This window comes from Anser brachyrhynchus (assembly GCF_964034855.1).
Source record: "Anser brachyrhynchus genome assembly, chromosome: 28".
Classification (NCBI taxonomy): domain Eukaryota; kingdom Metazoa; phylum Chordata; class Aves; order Anseriformes; family Anatidae; genus Anser; species Anser brachyrhynchus.
Genome location: NC_137721.1, coordinates 810787 through 824249, shown reverse-complemented (window position 1 = coordinate 824249; position 13463 = coordinate 810787). Strand labels below are relative to the sequence as shown.

General features: G+C 56.2%; 2 protein-coding genes across 2 annotated transcripts; one reads left to right on the top strand and one right to left on the bottom strand.

Annotated features, from left to right (window-relative positions):
* Nucleotides 1-18: 18 nt before the first annotated feature.
* Nucleotides 19-3437, top strand: GLMP (glycosylated lysosomal membrane protein). Its single transcript, XM_080569945.1, has 6 exons — nt 19-179; nt 600-857; nt 1166-1348; nt 1482-1700; nt 1804-2081; nt 2387-3437. Exons 1-6 carry the CDS (start codon nt 126-128, stop codon nt 2553-2555), a joined length of 1161 nt encoding a protein of 386 aa, XP_080426071.1. The 5' UTR covers nt 19-125; the 3' UTR covers nt 2556-3437.
* Nucleotides 3438-4296: 859 nt separating this feature from the next.
* Nucleotides 4297-7337, bottom strand: TMEM79 (transmembrane protein 79). Its single transcript, XM_080569947.1, has 4 exons — nt 7084-7337; nt 5538-6366; nt 5079-5292; nt 4297-4799 (listed from the first exon to the last, which is right to left on the bottom strand). The coding sequence occupies exons 2-4, from the start codon at nt 6253-6255 to the stop codon at nt 4595-4597; spliced, it is 1137 nt and encodes a 378-aa protein (XP_080426073.1). The 5' UTR covers nt 6256-6366; nt 7084-7337; the 3' UTR covers nt 4297-4594.
* Nucleotides 7338-13463: the final 6126 nt, after the last annotated feature.

The window sequence follows — 13463 nt, the reverse complement described above, 5'->3', positions numbered from 1 at the left end:
GCACCCTTCCTTAAGCGGCGCCTTTAAGAGGGGGAGGGCTTTGAGCTGTCACGTGAGCGGCCGGGGCCCTCCCCTCCCGGTCCCGGTCCCGGTCCCGGTCCCGGTTTCCGCGCCCGGAGGGAGCCATGCGGCGGCTGCTGCTGCTGGCCGGGCTGCTGGCGGCGGCCGGCGGCCGGGAGGTGACGGCGGCACCGGGGGGGAGCACGGGGGCCGGGGGAGGGGGAGGGGGAACCGGGAGTGGGAAAGGGAGGGCACCGGGGCCCCGGGGCGTGGTTCACCGGGCTGAGCCGGGGCCGTGCCCTGGGCTCAGCTTGGGCCCGGGGGGAGCCTGCCCCGGTGGTCCCAAGCTTCCCCCTGGGACCCGGCTGCGAACAGCGAAGTTGCTCCAAAATGGGGAAGCTGCCCTGCAGCCGGCGGGCGCGCAGCGGGTGCGCAATGCTGACCGCGCTCCTTGGGCAGCGCCAGGGCTTCATCACCCGCTGGGTTCATGGGGAAGCTGGGGACGGCCCCGCGTGCCTTCTTCCAGCCAAGCAGAGGCTTTCAGGTCGGCCTCTGCTGGAGAACTGAGCCTCCCACTGAGGCCTCTTCTTCCTCCGCAGGTGTCGATGCAGTACAACCCTGGCTGGAACGGCTCCTCTGTCAACCTGCTGCACGTCCGGGCGGTGGGGCCCAACGACACCCTGCACTACGTGTGGAGCAGCATTGGGGCCCCCGCTGCGCTGCTGGTGGTCACCGAGGGCACGAGCAGCGCCCTGCGCATCAACTGGACCCAGCTGCTCTCGCCCGCTCCCGCCGGAGCCATTTGGATCGAGCCTGCCGACAGTGTTGTGTACTCCACCGCTGTTGTCTTCACCAAGGTACTGCCCGGGGATGTAGCACTGCTCTGGGAGAGCAGCCCTGCAGTGCAAGAGGTGTAGGGTTGTGCCTACGGCAGAGCAGGTCAGTCAGCAGTTTTCCCAACTGCAGCTCAACGTTGCCTCGTGTGAACACCCCTGATTGTCTCTGGCTTGCGATGCCACCTCAAGATGCTTTGCCAAGGCACCTCCTTTGTTGGTTCCCTCCTCTCTTTGCTGGCAGTGGCAGCTCCGTGCACCACAGCACAAAGCGACAATGTCCACGGCACCTGCTGGCAGCTTCCAGCCCCTCTCCCCTTCCTCCTCCCCAGGTGTTTGAGTACAGCAAGGCCAACGCGCTGGAGGAGGTCTTCTACCCCACCTACGACCTGTCGGACTTCTCCTGGGACAGCGTCAATCGGACCCTGAACCACACTGCCCTGACGGCCGACTTCGTGGGTGGCCCAGCTGCTGACCCCAGCGGCAGCTTCTCCAACGGCAGCCTGGCGTTTCGGGTAAGCACGCAGAGGGATGTACTGGGATGAACCCAGTGAATACCCTGTCCAAAAAACCTTCTTGAGAAGGAACGCTGCTCCTTGGTGTCCCAGCCCAGGATCATGCTGTCCCTCCAACGTATTTCTCCCGCAGGTGACAGCTTACGAGACCAGTGGCCGCGACGGGACGCTGCCTGGCCTTTTGCACACAACAAACAGCTCTAAAGTGGAGTTTGTCCTTGCTGGGGCGGCCCCACGGGGCAACAGCTCGTGGTTCGCCCTGGAGATGGCCACAGTGGAAGAGGCAGGAGTGGTGCAGAGGCTGCGCTCAGCACGCTCCATCGACGATGAGTACACTCCCACCATCTTTGAGGTGAGTGCCGGGAGAGCATTGGGGGCGGGTACATCCCCTGCTGCCTTGCTTGCCGCTATGGTCGCCCTGGCATAAAGACACTCTCCTGTTCTCCCCTCGCCAGACGTTCTCCCTGGTAGCTGAGTCCCGAAACGACAGCTCCGCGCTCAGTTTCCTGCAGTGGAAGGCGACAGCCTATGGCTCGCAGACCCCCAAGCGTGAGGACAGCATCCAGTGCCGCTCCGGCAGCCTGAAAGCAGCCAACTGGACCCTGCCCAGGTCCAGCATTGTCCATGCCTACTTCGGGGAGGGTGTAGGCAGCACCTACACAATCAGTGCTGTCAACATCTCCTTTGGGGGTGAGGACGGAAATATTTATGAGGAAAAGCGCTACCTGAGCTGGTGAGTGCAGTCTCCTGGGCACCAAAGTGATGCTCTCCCTGCTACTGGTAGCTTGGATTTGGGGAATTTGCTAGGCTAGAGGGTTTCTGTGTTTAGCAACTATCTCCCTTTGACAGCCTGTTTTCCTATTATCCCGTGGCAAGGAGTCTTGCATTTTGACCCATTCCATCACCAGCCTCCTTCTACTGTTCCGTGCGGGATCCTGCCAAGAAATCCTTTTGGAGTAGAAAGCCCCAGATATTCCCCTCCATGGGGCAGAGCTGATCCCCATCTCTGTGGCTGATGTGTCTCATTCCTTCCTGCAGGTCTGTGCTGCTGGGCTTTGGGCAGCCCCCCAAGGACACCTTCTCTCCCCTGGTCATCTCCATCATGGCCGTGGCGCTGGGCACCCCCATGGTGCTGCTAGTGGTGGGCAGCTGCGTGGTTCTCTTTGCCCAGGGGAAACGCTACACTGAGTATGAGCCCATCAACTGAGTGGGGTGGGCTCTGGAGAGTCCTCCAGGCTCTTTCTTGTCCCCAGGGAAGCAACCACTGCTGCTACAGGGCCTCCAATGCCTGCAATCTTCTCCGTTTTCCACTCTCACCCTGCAGTTCAGGCTCAGAGGGGACACGGACAACATTTGCAGTACTTGCCCCTGTCACACGTCCCTCTGATGGGCTCCCTCCTACTGCCCAGATCCTGCATCGATTACACTTCTTCCTCTGTCTTTTCCTGATCCACCCAGCCAAGGACAGTGACTGGGGGGAGTTGGTCAGGGTTTTTCTGAGCCAGGGAAAGATCATCCCAAGGGATGAGACCACTGCTGTCCTGTTTGCAGCCAAGCAGCAGCAGGGATGGGCTGTGCCCTGTCCTGTGCCAATTCCAGAGTGCTCAAGGCGCTGCTTGGGTGGCTCCAGTCTAGGAGCAGGGCTGGAGGACAGGGCTGGGGACTGGTGCTACTCCTGACAGCATGCAAGGCGCCTTTCTGCTTCCCGCTGTGCTGGGGGCATCCCGGTGCCGCCCCCCCTGGCAGCTCAGCTGGGGATCACACACTGCTTGATCCCCACTTTGAATGGGAGCCTCGTGCTGTGCTGGCCTCGGTGAGGGCTGCTGGCACAAGAAGGAAACTCACTGCTGCTTTGCAGCAGCTGCTTGAGCTCAGGTCCAAGGCTGATCTGGCCTTGCCGTTGCTTAAACCCTGTCTGGGCTCTGCAGGACCAGCTTGGAGGTGCTCTCTGTGTGCTTGAAGCTGTGGGACCTGCGTGATCCGGGGCTGCTCGGTGGTTGTGGAGGCACCACATCACTTAGCAGTGTGCTTGGTTTTTGTGTTCACAGTCACTGACTTCTCTTTGACCAAATAAAAGGGATTTCTAAGAGTGGTTTCCTGGGGAAACACTGCACTATGGGAAAGTGGGATGAGTTCTGGGGCCCTGTGGGGATTAAAGGAAGGGTGCTGCAGCTCACAGCAGGAGCCAAGGCATGAAAGCACCTCTGAGAGGAGGGAGGCTCCTAATCTGTAGCGGTTCATGGTTGTTCCAGGGTGGTTTTGGCTATGAGCCATGGGGTCAGCATGAGCCCAGGCCCTAAGCCATATTCCTGTTCCAAAGCACATTTGAAAGAGTCAGGCTGTCCCCCTTTTCCAGCTTGGTAGGGCTGCACTGGGTGAATTGCTCCCATGATACTGCAGCTGGGGATGAGAGGCTAGAGAAATCAAATGCTTGGCAAGATCTAGAGCTGAAGGGGCTTTCCCTTTATTTGGGGGATTTTTATAGCTGTTTTTTTGGGTTATGTCTGAGAGTCAGAGAGCCACGACAACCAGGCTTATACAGGGATGGATGTGCAGGGGATGGATGCCTGCAAAGGGCTACAGGGTGGGGCTCAGCACTCAAGCCCCAGCGGGGTGCAGGCTGTAATCCCATCAGGGGGGTGGATTTGGCTGTTCCAGCCCAGGCAGCAGCACGCCTGTGGCTGCCTGACCCGTCCCAGCCTCTCACTGCGTCTGTCCCAGGGGCAGAGCTGTCTCCGACCCGGCAGACTGGTTTGTGAGCTGGGTGCTGAACCCCTGCCAGGAGGAAGAGGTGGAGGAGGAAGGAGTTGGGTGGGACTGGTCACGTCACTCTGCAGGGATGGGGCAGTCACAGTGTTGGGCAATGGACAGCAGGGGGAGGACCCCCCCCCCCCCCCCAACCAGGTAGAATTTAACTCTCCCTCCCCAAAACAGGCACACACAGCTGCTCAGTTGAAGGGCTTTATTGGGCAAAGCCAGCTCCAGGAGGAAGTCCAGCAAATCCTGCCCCAACCATCCTCAAGGAACAGGTCCTTCTGCTCCCTGGGTCTTGCCCGGGGTGTCATTTGTCCACCTGCAGGAAACTCCCCACGAAGAAGGCTTTACAATTCAACCATATCAACCCCAGGGGCCTTACTAGGTCCAGGCAGGGAGCAGGGGCCCTGTCTGTCCCCCTACCTCCACCTTCAGGAAGGCTCAGCCCCTCCACACCTCAGGGACCTGGCACCTGGTCCCCTTGGGGCTCCCTCACCCCCAGTACCGGAGTTTGGCGCTGCTCTCCTTGGAGCGGTCCTCAGACTTCGGTGCTGCCACAGCAAGGAGGTTTTCAGGCTCTAGGACAAACATGCTGTACAGGTTCCAGAGCAGCATGGCCAGGAGGGGCAGGAAGGTCATGCTGAAGCCAAAGGCACGGAAGGAGCGCCCAATGGCATATGACAGCCAGTAGATCAGCCTGGAGAGGGCAGGTAGATGGGGGAACAGTGAGGGAGATGTCCTGGGGCCGGCACCTGGCTCAGGGTACCGGGCTCAGCAAGAGTTTGCCAGGTATGGCTGCTGTGGGAAGCAGGATGAGGGATGGAGCAGGGATGAAGCAACCCTTGCCCCACACAAGCTTTCCTGGCTGTCGTCAGCCAGCTGAGGCATTGCTGAAGTGGGGGGGTTGCACGAGCCAAGCACCCCGTTTCCATGCTGGGAACTGCCGCAGCCCAGGGAGGAGAAAGGGGACACTTACCGGGAGATGGCAAAGAGCCCTGTGAGCAGGGGGATGAGCTTGAGGACCTCCTGCTGGAGGTAAGTGGCCAGCACAGCCATGTTGAAGAAGTAGAGGATGAAGAGGTGGACGGACTGGGAGACGTAAGTGCGGTGGATCTCCACCTCCTGCTGTAGCTCTCCGAAGGGCTCCAGTGCAGAGGAGCAGAGGCGGGAGATGCCGCTGACAATCATCCCTGGGGGGCAGAGAGAGGGGCTGAGCAGGCACCTGGTGAAGCCGTGTTGGGCCCAAGGGCTGCGGGGAGGACCAGGGAGATGCAGCAGGATGGGAAAGAGGGTAAGAAAAATGGTTGTCTGCTCCTGGCAAGAGCAATGGAGAGGCAAAGAGACCAGCCCCGACTCTACCCACCACCCCCTGTAGCCCTGCCCCCACCCGGGGCTAACACAGCCCAGCGCTGGGCACTTTGGCCCTGTGGCTCACCCAGGACAATGGGGAAGGTGGCAAAGGCAGCACAGCGGAGCGTGTAGACCAGGCGGGCGCTGACGGTGGGCAGGAGCGGAGCATCAAAGGGCAGGAAGACATAGGCCCCGTAGATGAGGCAGGGGCACAGGAACAGGGCCCCAACCACCGAGGCCATAGCCTTGAGTCCATCCGCACTGCAGTCCCTGATGCATGGGCACGATGACCTCTCGGCTGATGGCTTAGCCACTAGCCCCTCGAAGCCTGCTGGGTCCCTGTAGCGCAAGGGGCTGACGGGAAGGAAGACCTGCTTCTGTCGGAGGCCATTGGGTCCGTCCTCGTGGGGGACGCAGCCTCCCTTGCCCTCCTTCTGGGGCCACGGGGTGGGCTGCTTCTTCCGCTCAATGCACTGCGGGTTGATGGGCACGCAGACGTGGGCCGCCATCACAGGCAGCCCATGGGCTTCATCATCTTTAGATTCAGCTGGGGGGCACACGGGAGCAGCCTCCTCGGGATCCTCACGGCCCCCCTCAGGACTTGAGCGCCTCTTAGTCTCCGTAGGCTCCTTCTGGCCCCGGCCACCGTGCTGGCACTGGTCCCACAGCAGGGTGGCATTGGGATCCCCTGCGTGTTCATTTGGGGCTGGAGGCACCTTGTCAAGGGGGGTGGCCGGGGCCACCTTCCCCAGCTCCAGCAAAGCCACCTCCTCTGGGGGCAGTATGGGGTCGGCAGCAGCCATGAGGGGGGCTGGCTTGGTGCTACTGGAGATGCAGCTGGGGACTGGTGAGACGCTCTCCTTTGTTTTGGGGTGTCAGGAAGAGACTAGGCTCCCATCCCTTCTGGCTTTACCCTGTGCAAGAACGGAGACAGACAAAAAGACAACAGAACTGAGAGGTTTGGGGTCATTCACACAGCCCCAGTAACAACATGAGGCACAAACCCCATCTGCGAAGCAGGGACAGCCTGGGAACTGCCCTCCTCCCCCCAAAACACTCTAGGTTTCCTGGCTGGGGATGAGCCATGGGGCTTGGGGAAATGGGATCCTGCCTGGCCAATGCAACCACTTCCACCCACAGCTCCATCCCATGCCAGCATCAGCCAAGTACAGATATTTGGGGAGAGCCAACGGGGCCACATCTGGGAACCACAGCTAACGCCAGGATGGGCCAGATTTGCTGCCTCCCGTGGCTGAGACTGATCTGGGTTTTGGGGGGAAGCGCAGGAGGCGGGTCAGTTGCCACTTGCTGTGGGGTACCAGGAGATTCAGGCAGAAATCTTCCATTGTTCCCTCTGGGCAGGGGATCCCGGTCTCTTACCTGCTCCAGGCATTGCTGGCTGTGGGCACAGGAGCCTCCTGCCACGAAAAACCCCCTCTCCCTCTGACATATTCCCCTGTGCATGCCTGGAAAGAATCCTGGCCTGGCCACAAGCATGGTGAAACGGAGGCATAGAGCAGTGAGGGGTTCAATCTGAGGACGGCTAAAGCAGCTCCCTGCCCACCTCCATCTCCCCTCTCCCAACCCCACTCACCCCCAGCCCTGTGGAACACCAGGCTCCCCTCACTTACTTGGAGAAGGGCAGGGGGCCATGGGGTGCGGAGCTGCACAGCGGCAGCTGCAGGGCAGCGAGCTTGCGAAATGCTTCTCATTTTTTTTTTCCGTCTGGACTTCAAACCTGTTTAACCAGCCAAGGTGGGGCTAGGCAGAAAGGAGCAGGCGCAGAAACGTCACCCAACATGGTGCTGAGCACGAGCACATGGGTGGGTGCATCCTCCCCGTGGCGGGGCAGCCCCCATTTAGGGCTGTGCGCGGGACAGCGTCTCCCGCTCCACAGGGGCCCTTTTTTGTGCAGGGGCAGCCCTTTTGGCTCAGTGCTTTTGGCTCCGCACTTTTGCAACCCTCCCCCATGGGTTTTCAGGGCCCTGGAGCTCGTTTGCGATGGTGGGGACCTGTGATGGATTTGCAATGGGGCAGGATTTTGTCGCAGCTCATCACAGCTCTGTGCTGAGGGGGCTAAAAGGGTTGAGCCCAGAAGGGCCAAGGGTCAATCCCCCCAGGCAGCCCTCTTCTGTTTAGGAACACAACACCCAGAGCCGTTTATTCTTCCCCCACTACAGAATATGGGGATTTGTGCTACAGCATGAGGGCCCACAGTCCTGCCCCACAGGGCCTTCCCTCACAGGCTGCAGGAGGAGAGAACCTGGGGCAGACAAAGCCCAGAGAAGCTGCGAACCCCTGAAGGCCCCGAGGGGTTCCTAGGGTGCCCTGGAAGGCCTCTAGGGCATCCTAGACGACACAGGCGGTCACTGGGAGGCTTTCCGGGGGAGCTAGAGGGCCCTGGGTGGCCCTGCTAGACCTGCGGAGGATCTATAGCGCACGGGAGCTGGCGGTGGGGTCGCGGTGGCGCTGAAGCTCAGCGCCCCGGCTTGCAACAGCAGGACTGCCGCTTTACTGCCGCCCGGTGACCAAAGAGGGGTGCTGCAGCGCCAGGTTGTGCGGATGCAGGGGTGCTGCATACGCAGCAACGCCGCCGGCCTCTCTACTGCCGCCCGACCCCGCCCCCCCCCCATGTGGTAATGAGGGTGGTGATTGGGGCAGCCCTTTCTTGTAAAGGGGCTGCACGTGGCTTTGGGTGGTGACTGTGGGAATGGTGGAGGAGGAAGACGATGAATAGACTGTAGCTGAAATTTGTCCCCCTTGCAGCCTCTTTGCTGCTTGGGGCAGTCAAGCTGGGTCCAGAAAGGTCTTAGAGAAATCTCATAGTGTGGTGACGTAACTGGGCAGTGCTGGGGCTATGACAAGGAAGGAGGTGTGTGCAAGCAGGAGTTCCTGGGGTCGTGGAAGTCCTGGGCATGGTGATGCAAAGTGTATCGCAGGGACTCTGTTGGCCGTGGTGGCAGCTTTAGTATGTGCTGTGCAGCTGTCAGATCTGGAGCTTGTGTTTTTTGGGGGTTTGGGAATGGTATGGTATATGTCTTCTGTGGGGTCATACGTTACTAGGATTTTAGTTCCATGGGTATGCTGGTAGGTGTAGTCTTTGGCTGCCAGTGTTCCACTTGGCAATGTTTTTCTGTAATGTATGCTGGGGGTATAGTCCTTAACCGTCAGGCTTTTGTATGGCCCTGCTTGTGGCAGGGGCACAGTGGTAGATGCAGTCTTCGATTGCTGGACCTTTCCTATATTTTCTACTGAATATTTGCTCCCCAACCTTCTCTCTCTCACCTTCCTTTTCTGTCCCTCTCAGTGCATTAATGCCTGAAAGTGGGGAAAAAAGATGAAGTATGTAATAGTATGCATGGAAAAAATAAAGGAAAACAAGCATATATGAATAAGAGGGTGAAATGAATTCACCAATCTGTGAAAGAGTGCAATAAAGCAATGGTAAGAGTACAATAAAGGGGGAATAGACAGAGATGTACTTAGAGAAATAACAGGACACGGAGATGGAGAAAAATAAAGGTAGGGAGTGACAGGGAAGGTGAGTGACTGAAAAAGGAGAATGGAGAGTGAGAGAGTGACATAAGGGGAAACTGTGCAAATGCATGATTGAAAGAAGTTATAAGGGAACAGTTACTGGGAGTGAAAAAACAGGAACAGTATGGCAATTAACAAGTAATAGAAAGTAAGGGGCAATGCGAGAGAAATGAGCAAGTGACAAAGTGTTAATGGTACCACAGTGAGTGGGTGACAGGAATAAAAAGAGAACACAGACAGAATGAGGGAATGAAAGAAAAAAGGGGGGAAAACTGTTCATCAGTGTGTGAAAGTGAAATTAATAAAGGGGGAAATGAATATGAGAGATCTAAGTGGTGAACGGGGAGAGATTATTTATCGTCTTGCTGACATTAACTGATCAGAGAGAAGAAATTCTCTTAGCAAACGAAAAGGACTTAGAAGAAGCTGAAAATAAAGGTAATATTATGGGTCCTTTCATGGTACTCCTGTTGTAATGAGCTTACCTGGGCCTCAAAGGAAATGAGCAGAACTAGAATATTCTGTCACCTGCAATTGGATATTATGGCTGTCACAGGTTAGTGAGCCCGGGACTTTGAGAGCTTGTTGTTCTGTTTAGGGTTGTTAGGAAAGAGTGAAGACGCAGAGTCCTGTTGAGTGTGGGGTTGCGTAAAGGCTCCCCCAGGGAGTTGAGGTGTACCCAAAGACTTCCGCTGAGAGCACTTTTTGATGGCATAAAGTGGCACCGTACGTGTTTTTTCGGGTCTAACTCGGGTTCAGCTTCTTGTTGCGGTTAGGGTTATGCTTAGGGTTGTTAGGAAAGAGTGAAGACGCAGAGTCCTGTTGAGTGTGGGGTTGCGTAAAGGCTCCCCCAGGGAGTTCAGGTGTACCCAAAGGCTTCCGCTGAGAGCACTTTTTGATGGCAGAAAGTGGCACCGTACGTGTTTTTTCGGGTCTAACTCGGGTTCAGCTTCTTGTTCAGGTTAGGGTTATGTTTAGGGTTGTTAGGAAAGAGTGAAGACGCAGAGTCCTGTTGAGTGTGGGGTTGCGTAAAGGCTCCCCCAGGGAGTTCAGGTGTACCCAAAGGCTTCCGCTGAGAGCACTTTTTGATGGCAGAAAGTGGCACCGTACGTGTTTTTTCGGGTCTAACTCGGGTTCAGCTTCTTGTTGCGGTTAGGGTTATGCTTAGGGTTGTTAGGAAAGAGTGAAGACGCAGAGTCCTGTTGAGTGTGGGGTTGCGTAAAGGCTCCCCCAGGGACTTCAGGTGTACCCAAAGGCTTCCGCTGAGAGCACTTTTTGATGGCAGAAAGTGGCACCGTACGTGTTTTTTCGGGTCTAACTCGGGTTCAGCTTCTTGTTCCGGTTAGGGTTATGTTTAGGGTTGTTAGGAAAGAGTGAAGACGCAGAGTCCTGTTGAGTGTGGGGTTGCGTAAAGGCTCCCCCAGGGAGTTCAGGTGTACCCAAAGGCTTCCGCTGAGAGCACTTTTTGATGGCAAAAAGTGGCACCGTACGTGTTTTTTCGGGTCTAACTCGGGTTCAGCTTCTTGTTGCGGTTAGGGTTATGTTTAGGGTTGTTAGGAAAGAGTGAAGACGCAGAGTCCTGTTGAGTGTGGGGTTGCGTAAAGGCTCCCCCAGGGAGTTCAGGTGTACCCAAAGGCTTCCGCTGAGAGCACTTTTTGATGGCAGAAAGTGGCACCGTACGTGTTTTTTCGGGTCTAACTCGGGTTCAGCTTCTTGTTGCGGTTAGGGTTATGTTTAGGGTTGTTAGGAAAGAGTGAAGACGCAGAGTCCTGTTGAGTGTGGGGTTGCGTAAAGGCTCCCCCAGGGAGTTCAGGTGTACCCAAAGGCTTCCGCTGAGAGCACTTTTTGATGGCAGAAAGTGGCACCGTACGTGTTTTTTCGGGTCTAACTCGGGTTCAGCTTCTTGTTCTGGTTAGGGTTATGTTTAGGGTTGTTAGGAAAGAGTGAAGACGCAGAGTCCTGTTGAGTGTGGGGTTGCGTAAAGGCTCCCCCAGGGAGTTCAGGTGTACCCAAAGGCTTCCGCTGAGAGCACTTTTTGATGGCAGAAAGTGGCACCGTACGTGTTTTTTCGGGTCTAACTCGGGTTGAGCTTCTTGTTGCGGTTAGGGTTATGTTTAGGGTTGTTAGGAAAGAGTGAAGACGCAGAGTCCTGTTGAGTGTGGGGTTGCGTAAAGGCTCCCCCAGGGAGTTCAGGTGTACCCAAAGGCTTCCGCTGAGAGCACTTTTTGATGGCAGAAAGTGGCATCGTGCGTGATTTTTCGGGTCTAACTCGGGTTCAGCTTCTTGTTGCGGTTAGGGTTATGTTTAGGGTTGTTAGGAAAGAGTGAAGACGCAGAGTCCTGTTGAGTGTGGGGTTGCGTAAAGGCTCCCCCAGGGAGTTCAGGTGTACCCAAAGGCTTCCGCTAAGAGCACTTTTTGATGGCAAAAAGTGGCACCGTATGTGTTTTTTCGGGTCTAACTCGGGTTCAGCTTCTTGTTGCGGTTAGGGTTATGTTTAGGGTTGTTAGGAAAGAGTGAAGACGCAGAGTCCTGTTGAGTGTGGGGTTGCGTAAAGGCTCCCCAAGGAGTTCAGGTGTACCCAAAGGCTTCCGCTGAGAGCACTTTTTGATGGCAGAAAGTGGCACCGTACGTGTTTTTTCGGGTCTAACTCGGGTTCAGCTTCTTGTTGCGGTTAGGGTTATGCTTAGGGTTGTTAGGAAAGAGTGAAGACGCAGAGTCCTGTTGAGTGTGGGGTTGCGTAAAGGCTCCCCCAGGGAGTTCAGGTGTACCCAAAGGCTTCTGCTGAGAGCACTTTTTGATGGCAGAAAGTGGCACCGTACGTGTTTTTTCGGGTCTAACTCGGGTTCAGCTTCTTGTTGCGGTTAGGGTTATGTTTAGGGTTGTTAGGAAAGAGTGAAGACGCAGAGTCCTGTTGAGTGTGGGGTTGCGTAAAGGCTCCCCCAGGGAGTTCAGGTGTACCCAAAGGCTTCCGCTGAGAGCACTTTTTGATGGCAGAAAGTGGCACCGTACGTGTTTTTTCGGGTCTAACTCGGGTTGAGCTTCTTGTTCCGGTTATGGTTATGTTTAGGGTTGTAAGGAAAGAGTGAAGACGCAGAGTCCTGTTGAGTGTGGGGTTGCGTAAAGGCTCCCCCAGGGAGTTCAGGTGTACCCAAAGGCTTCCGCTGAGAGCACTTTTTGAGGGCAAAAAGTGGCACCGTCCGTGTTTTTTCGGGTCTGACTCGGGTTCAGCTTCTTGTTGCGGTTAGGGTTCTGTTTAGGGTTGTTAGGAAAGAGTGAAGACGCAGAGTCCTGTTGAGTGTGGGGTTGCGTAAAGGCTCCCCCAGGGAGTTCAGGTGTACCAAAAGGCTTCCGCTGAGAGCACTTTTTGATGGCAGAAAGTGGCACCGTACGTGTTTTTTCGGGTCTAACTCGGGTTCAGCTTCTTGTTCTGGTTAGGGTTATGTTTAGGGTTGTTAGGAAAGAGTGAAGACGCAGAGTCCTGTTGAGTGTGGGGTTGCGTAAAGGCTCCCCCAGGGAGTTCAGGTGTACCCAAAGGCTTCCGCTGAGAGCACTTTTTGATGGCAGAAAGTGGCACCGTACGTGTTTTTTCGGGTCTAACTCGGGTTGAGCTTCTTGTTGCGGTTAGGGTTATGTTTAGGGTTGTTAGGAAAGAGTGAAGACGCAGAGTCCTGTTGAGTGTGGGGTTGCGTAAAGGCTCCCCCAGGGAGTTCAGGTGTACCCAAAGGCTTCCGCTGAGAGCACTTTTTGATGGCAGAAAGTGGCATCGTGCGTGATTTTTCGGGTCTAACTCGGGTTCAGCTTCTTGTTGCGGTTAGGGTTATGTTTAGGGTTGTTAGGAAAGAGTGAAGACGCAGAGTCCTGTTGAGTGTGGGGTTGCGTAAAGGCTCCCCCAGGGAGTTCAGGTGTACCCAAAGGCTTCCGCTAAGAGCACTTTTTGATGGCAAAAAGTGGCACCGTCCGTGTTTTTTCGGGTCTGACTCGGGTTCAGCTTCTTGTTGCGGTTAGGGTTCTGTTTAGGGTTGTTAGGAAAGAGTGAAGACGCAGAGTCCTGTTGAGTGTGGGGTTGCGTAAAGGCTCCCCAAGGAGTTCAGGTGTACCCAAAGGCTTCCGCTGAGAGCACTTTTTGATGGCAGAAAGTGGCACCGTACGTGTTTTTTCGGGTCTAACTCGGGTTCAGCTTCTTGTTGCGGTTAGGGTTATGCTTAGGGTTGTTAGGAAAGAGTGAAGACGCAGAGTCCTGTTGAGTGTGGGGTTGCGTAAAGGCTCCCCCAGGGAGTTCAGGTGTACCCAAAGGCTTCTGCTGAGAGCACTTTTTGATGGCAGAAAGTGGCACCGTACGTGTTTTTTCGGGTCTAACTCGGGTTCAGCTTCTTGTTGCGGTTAGGGTTATGTTTAGGGTTGTTAGGAAAGAGTGAAGACGCAGAGTCCTGTTGAGTGTGGGGTTGCGTAAAGGCTCCCCCAGGGAGTTCAGGTG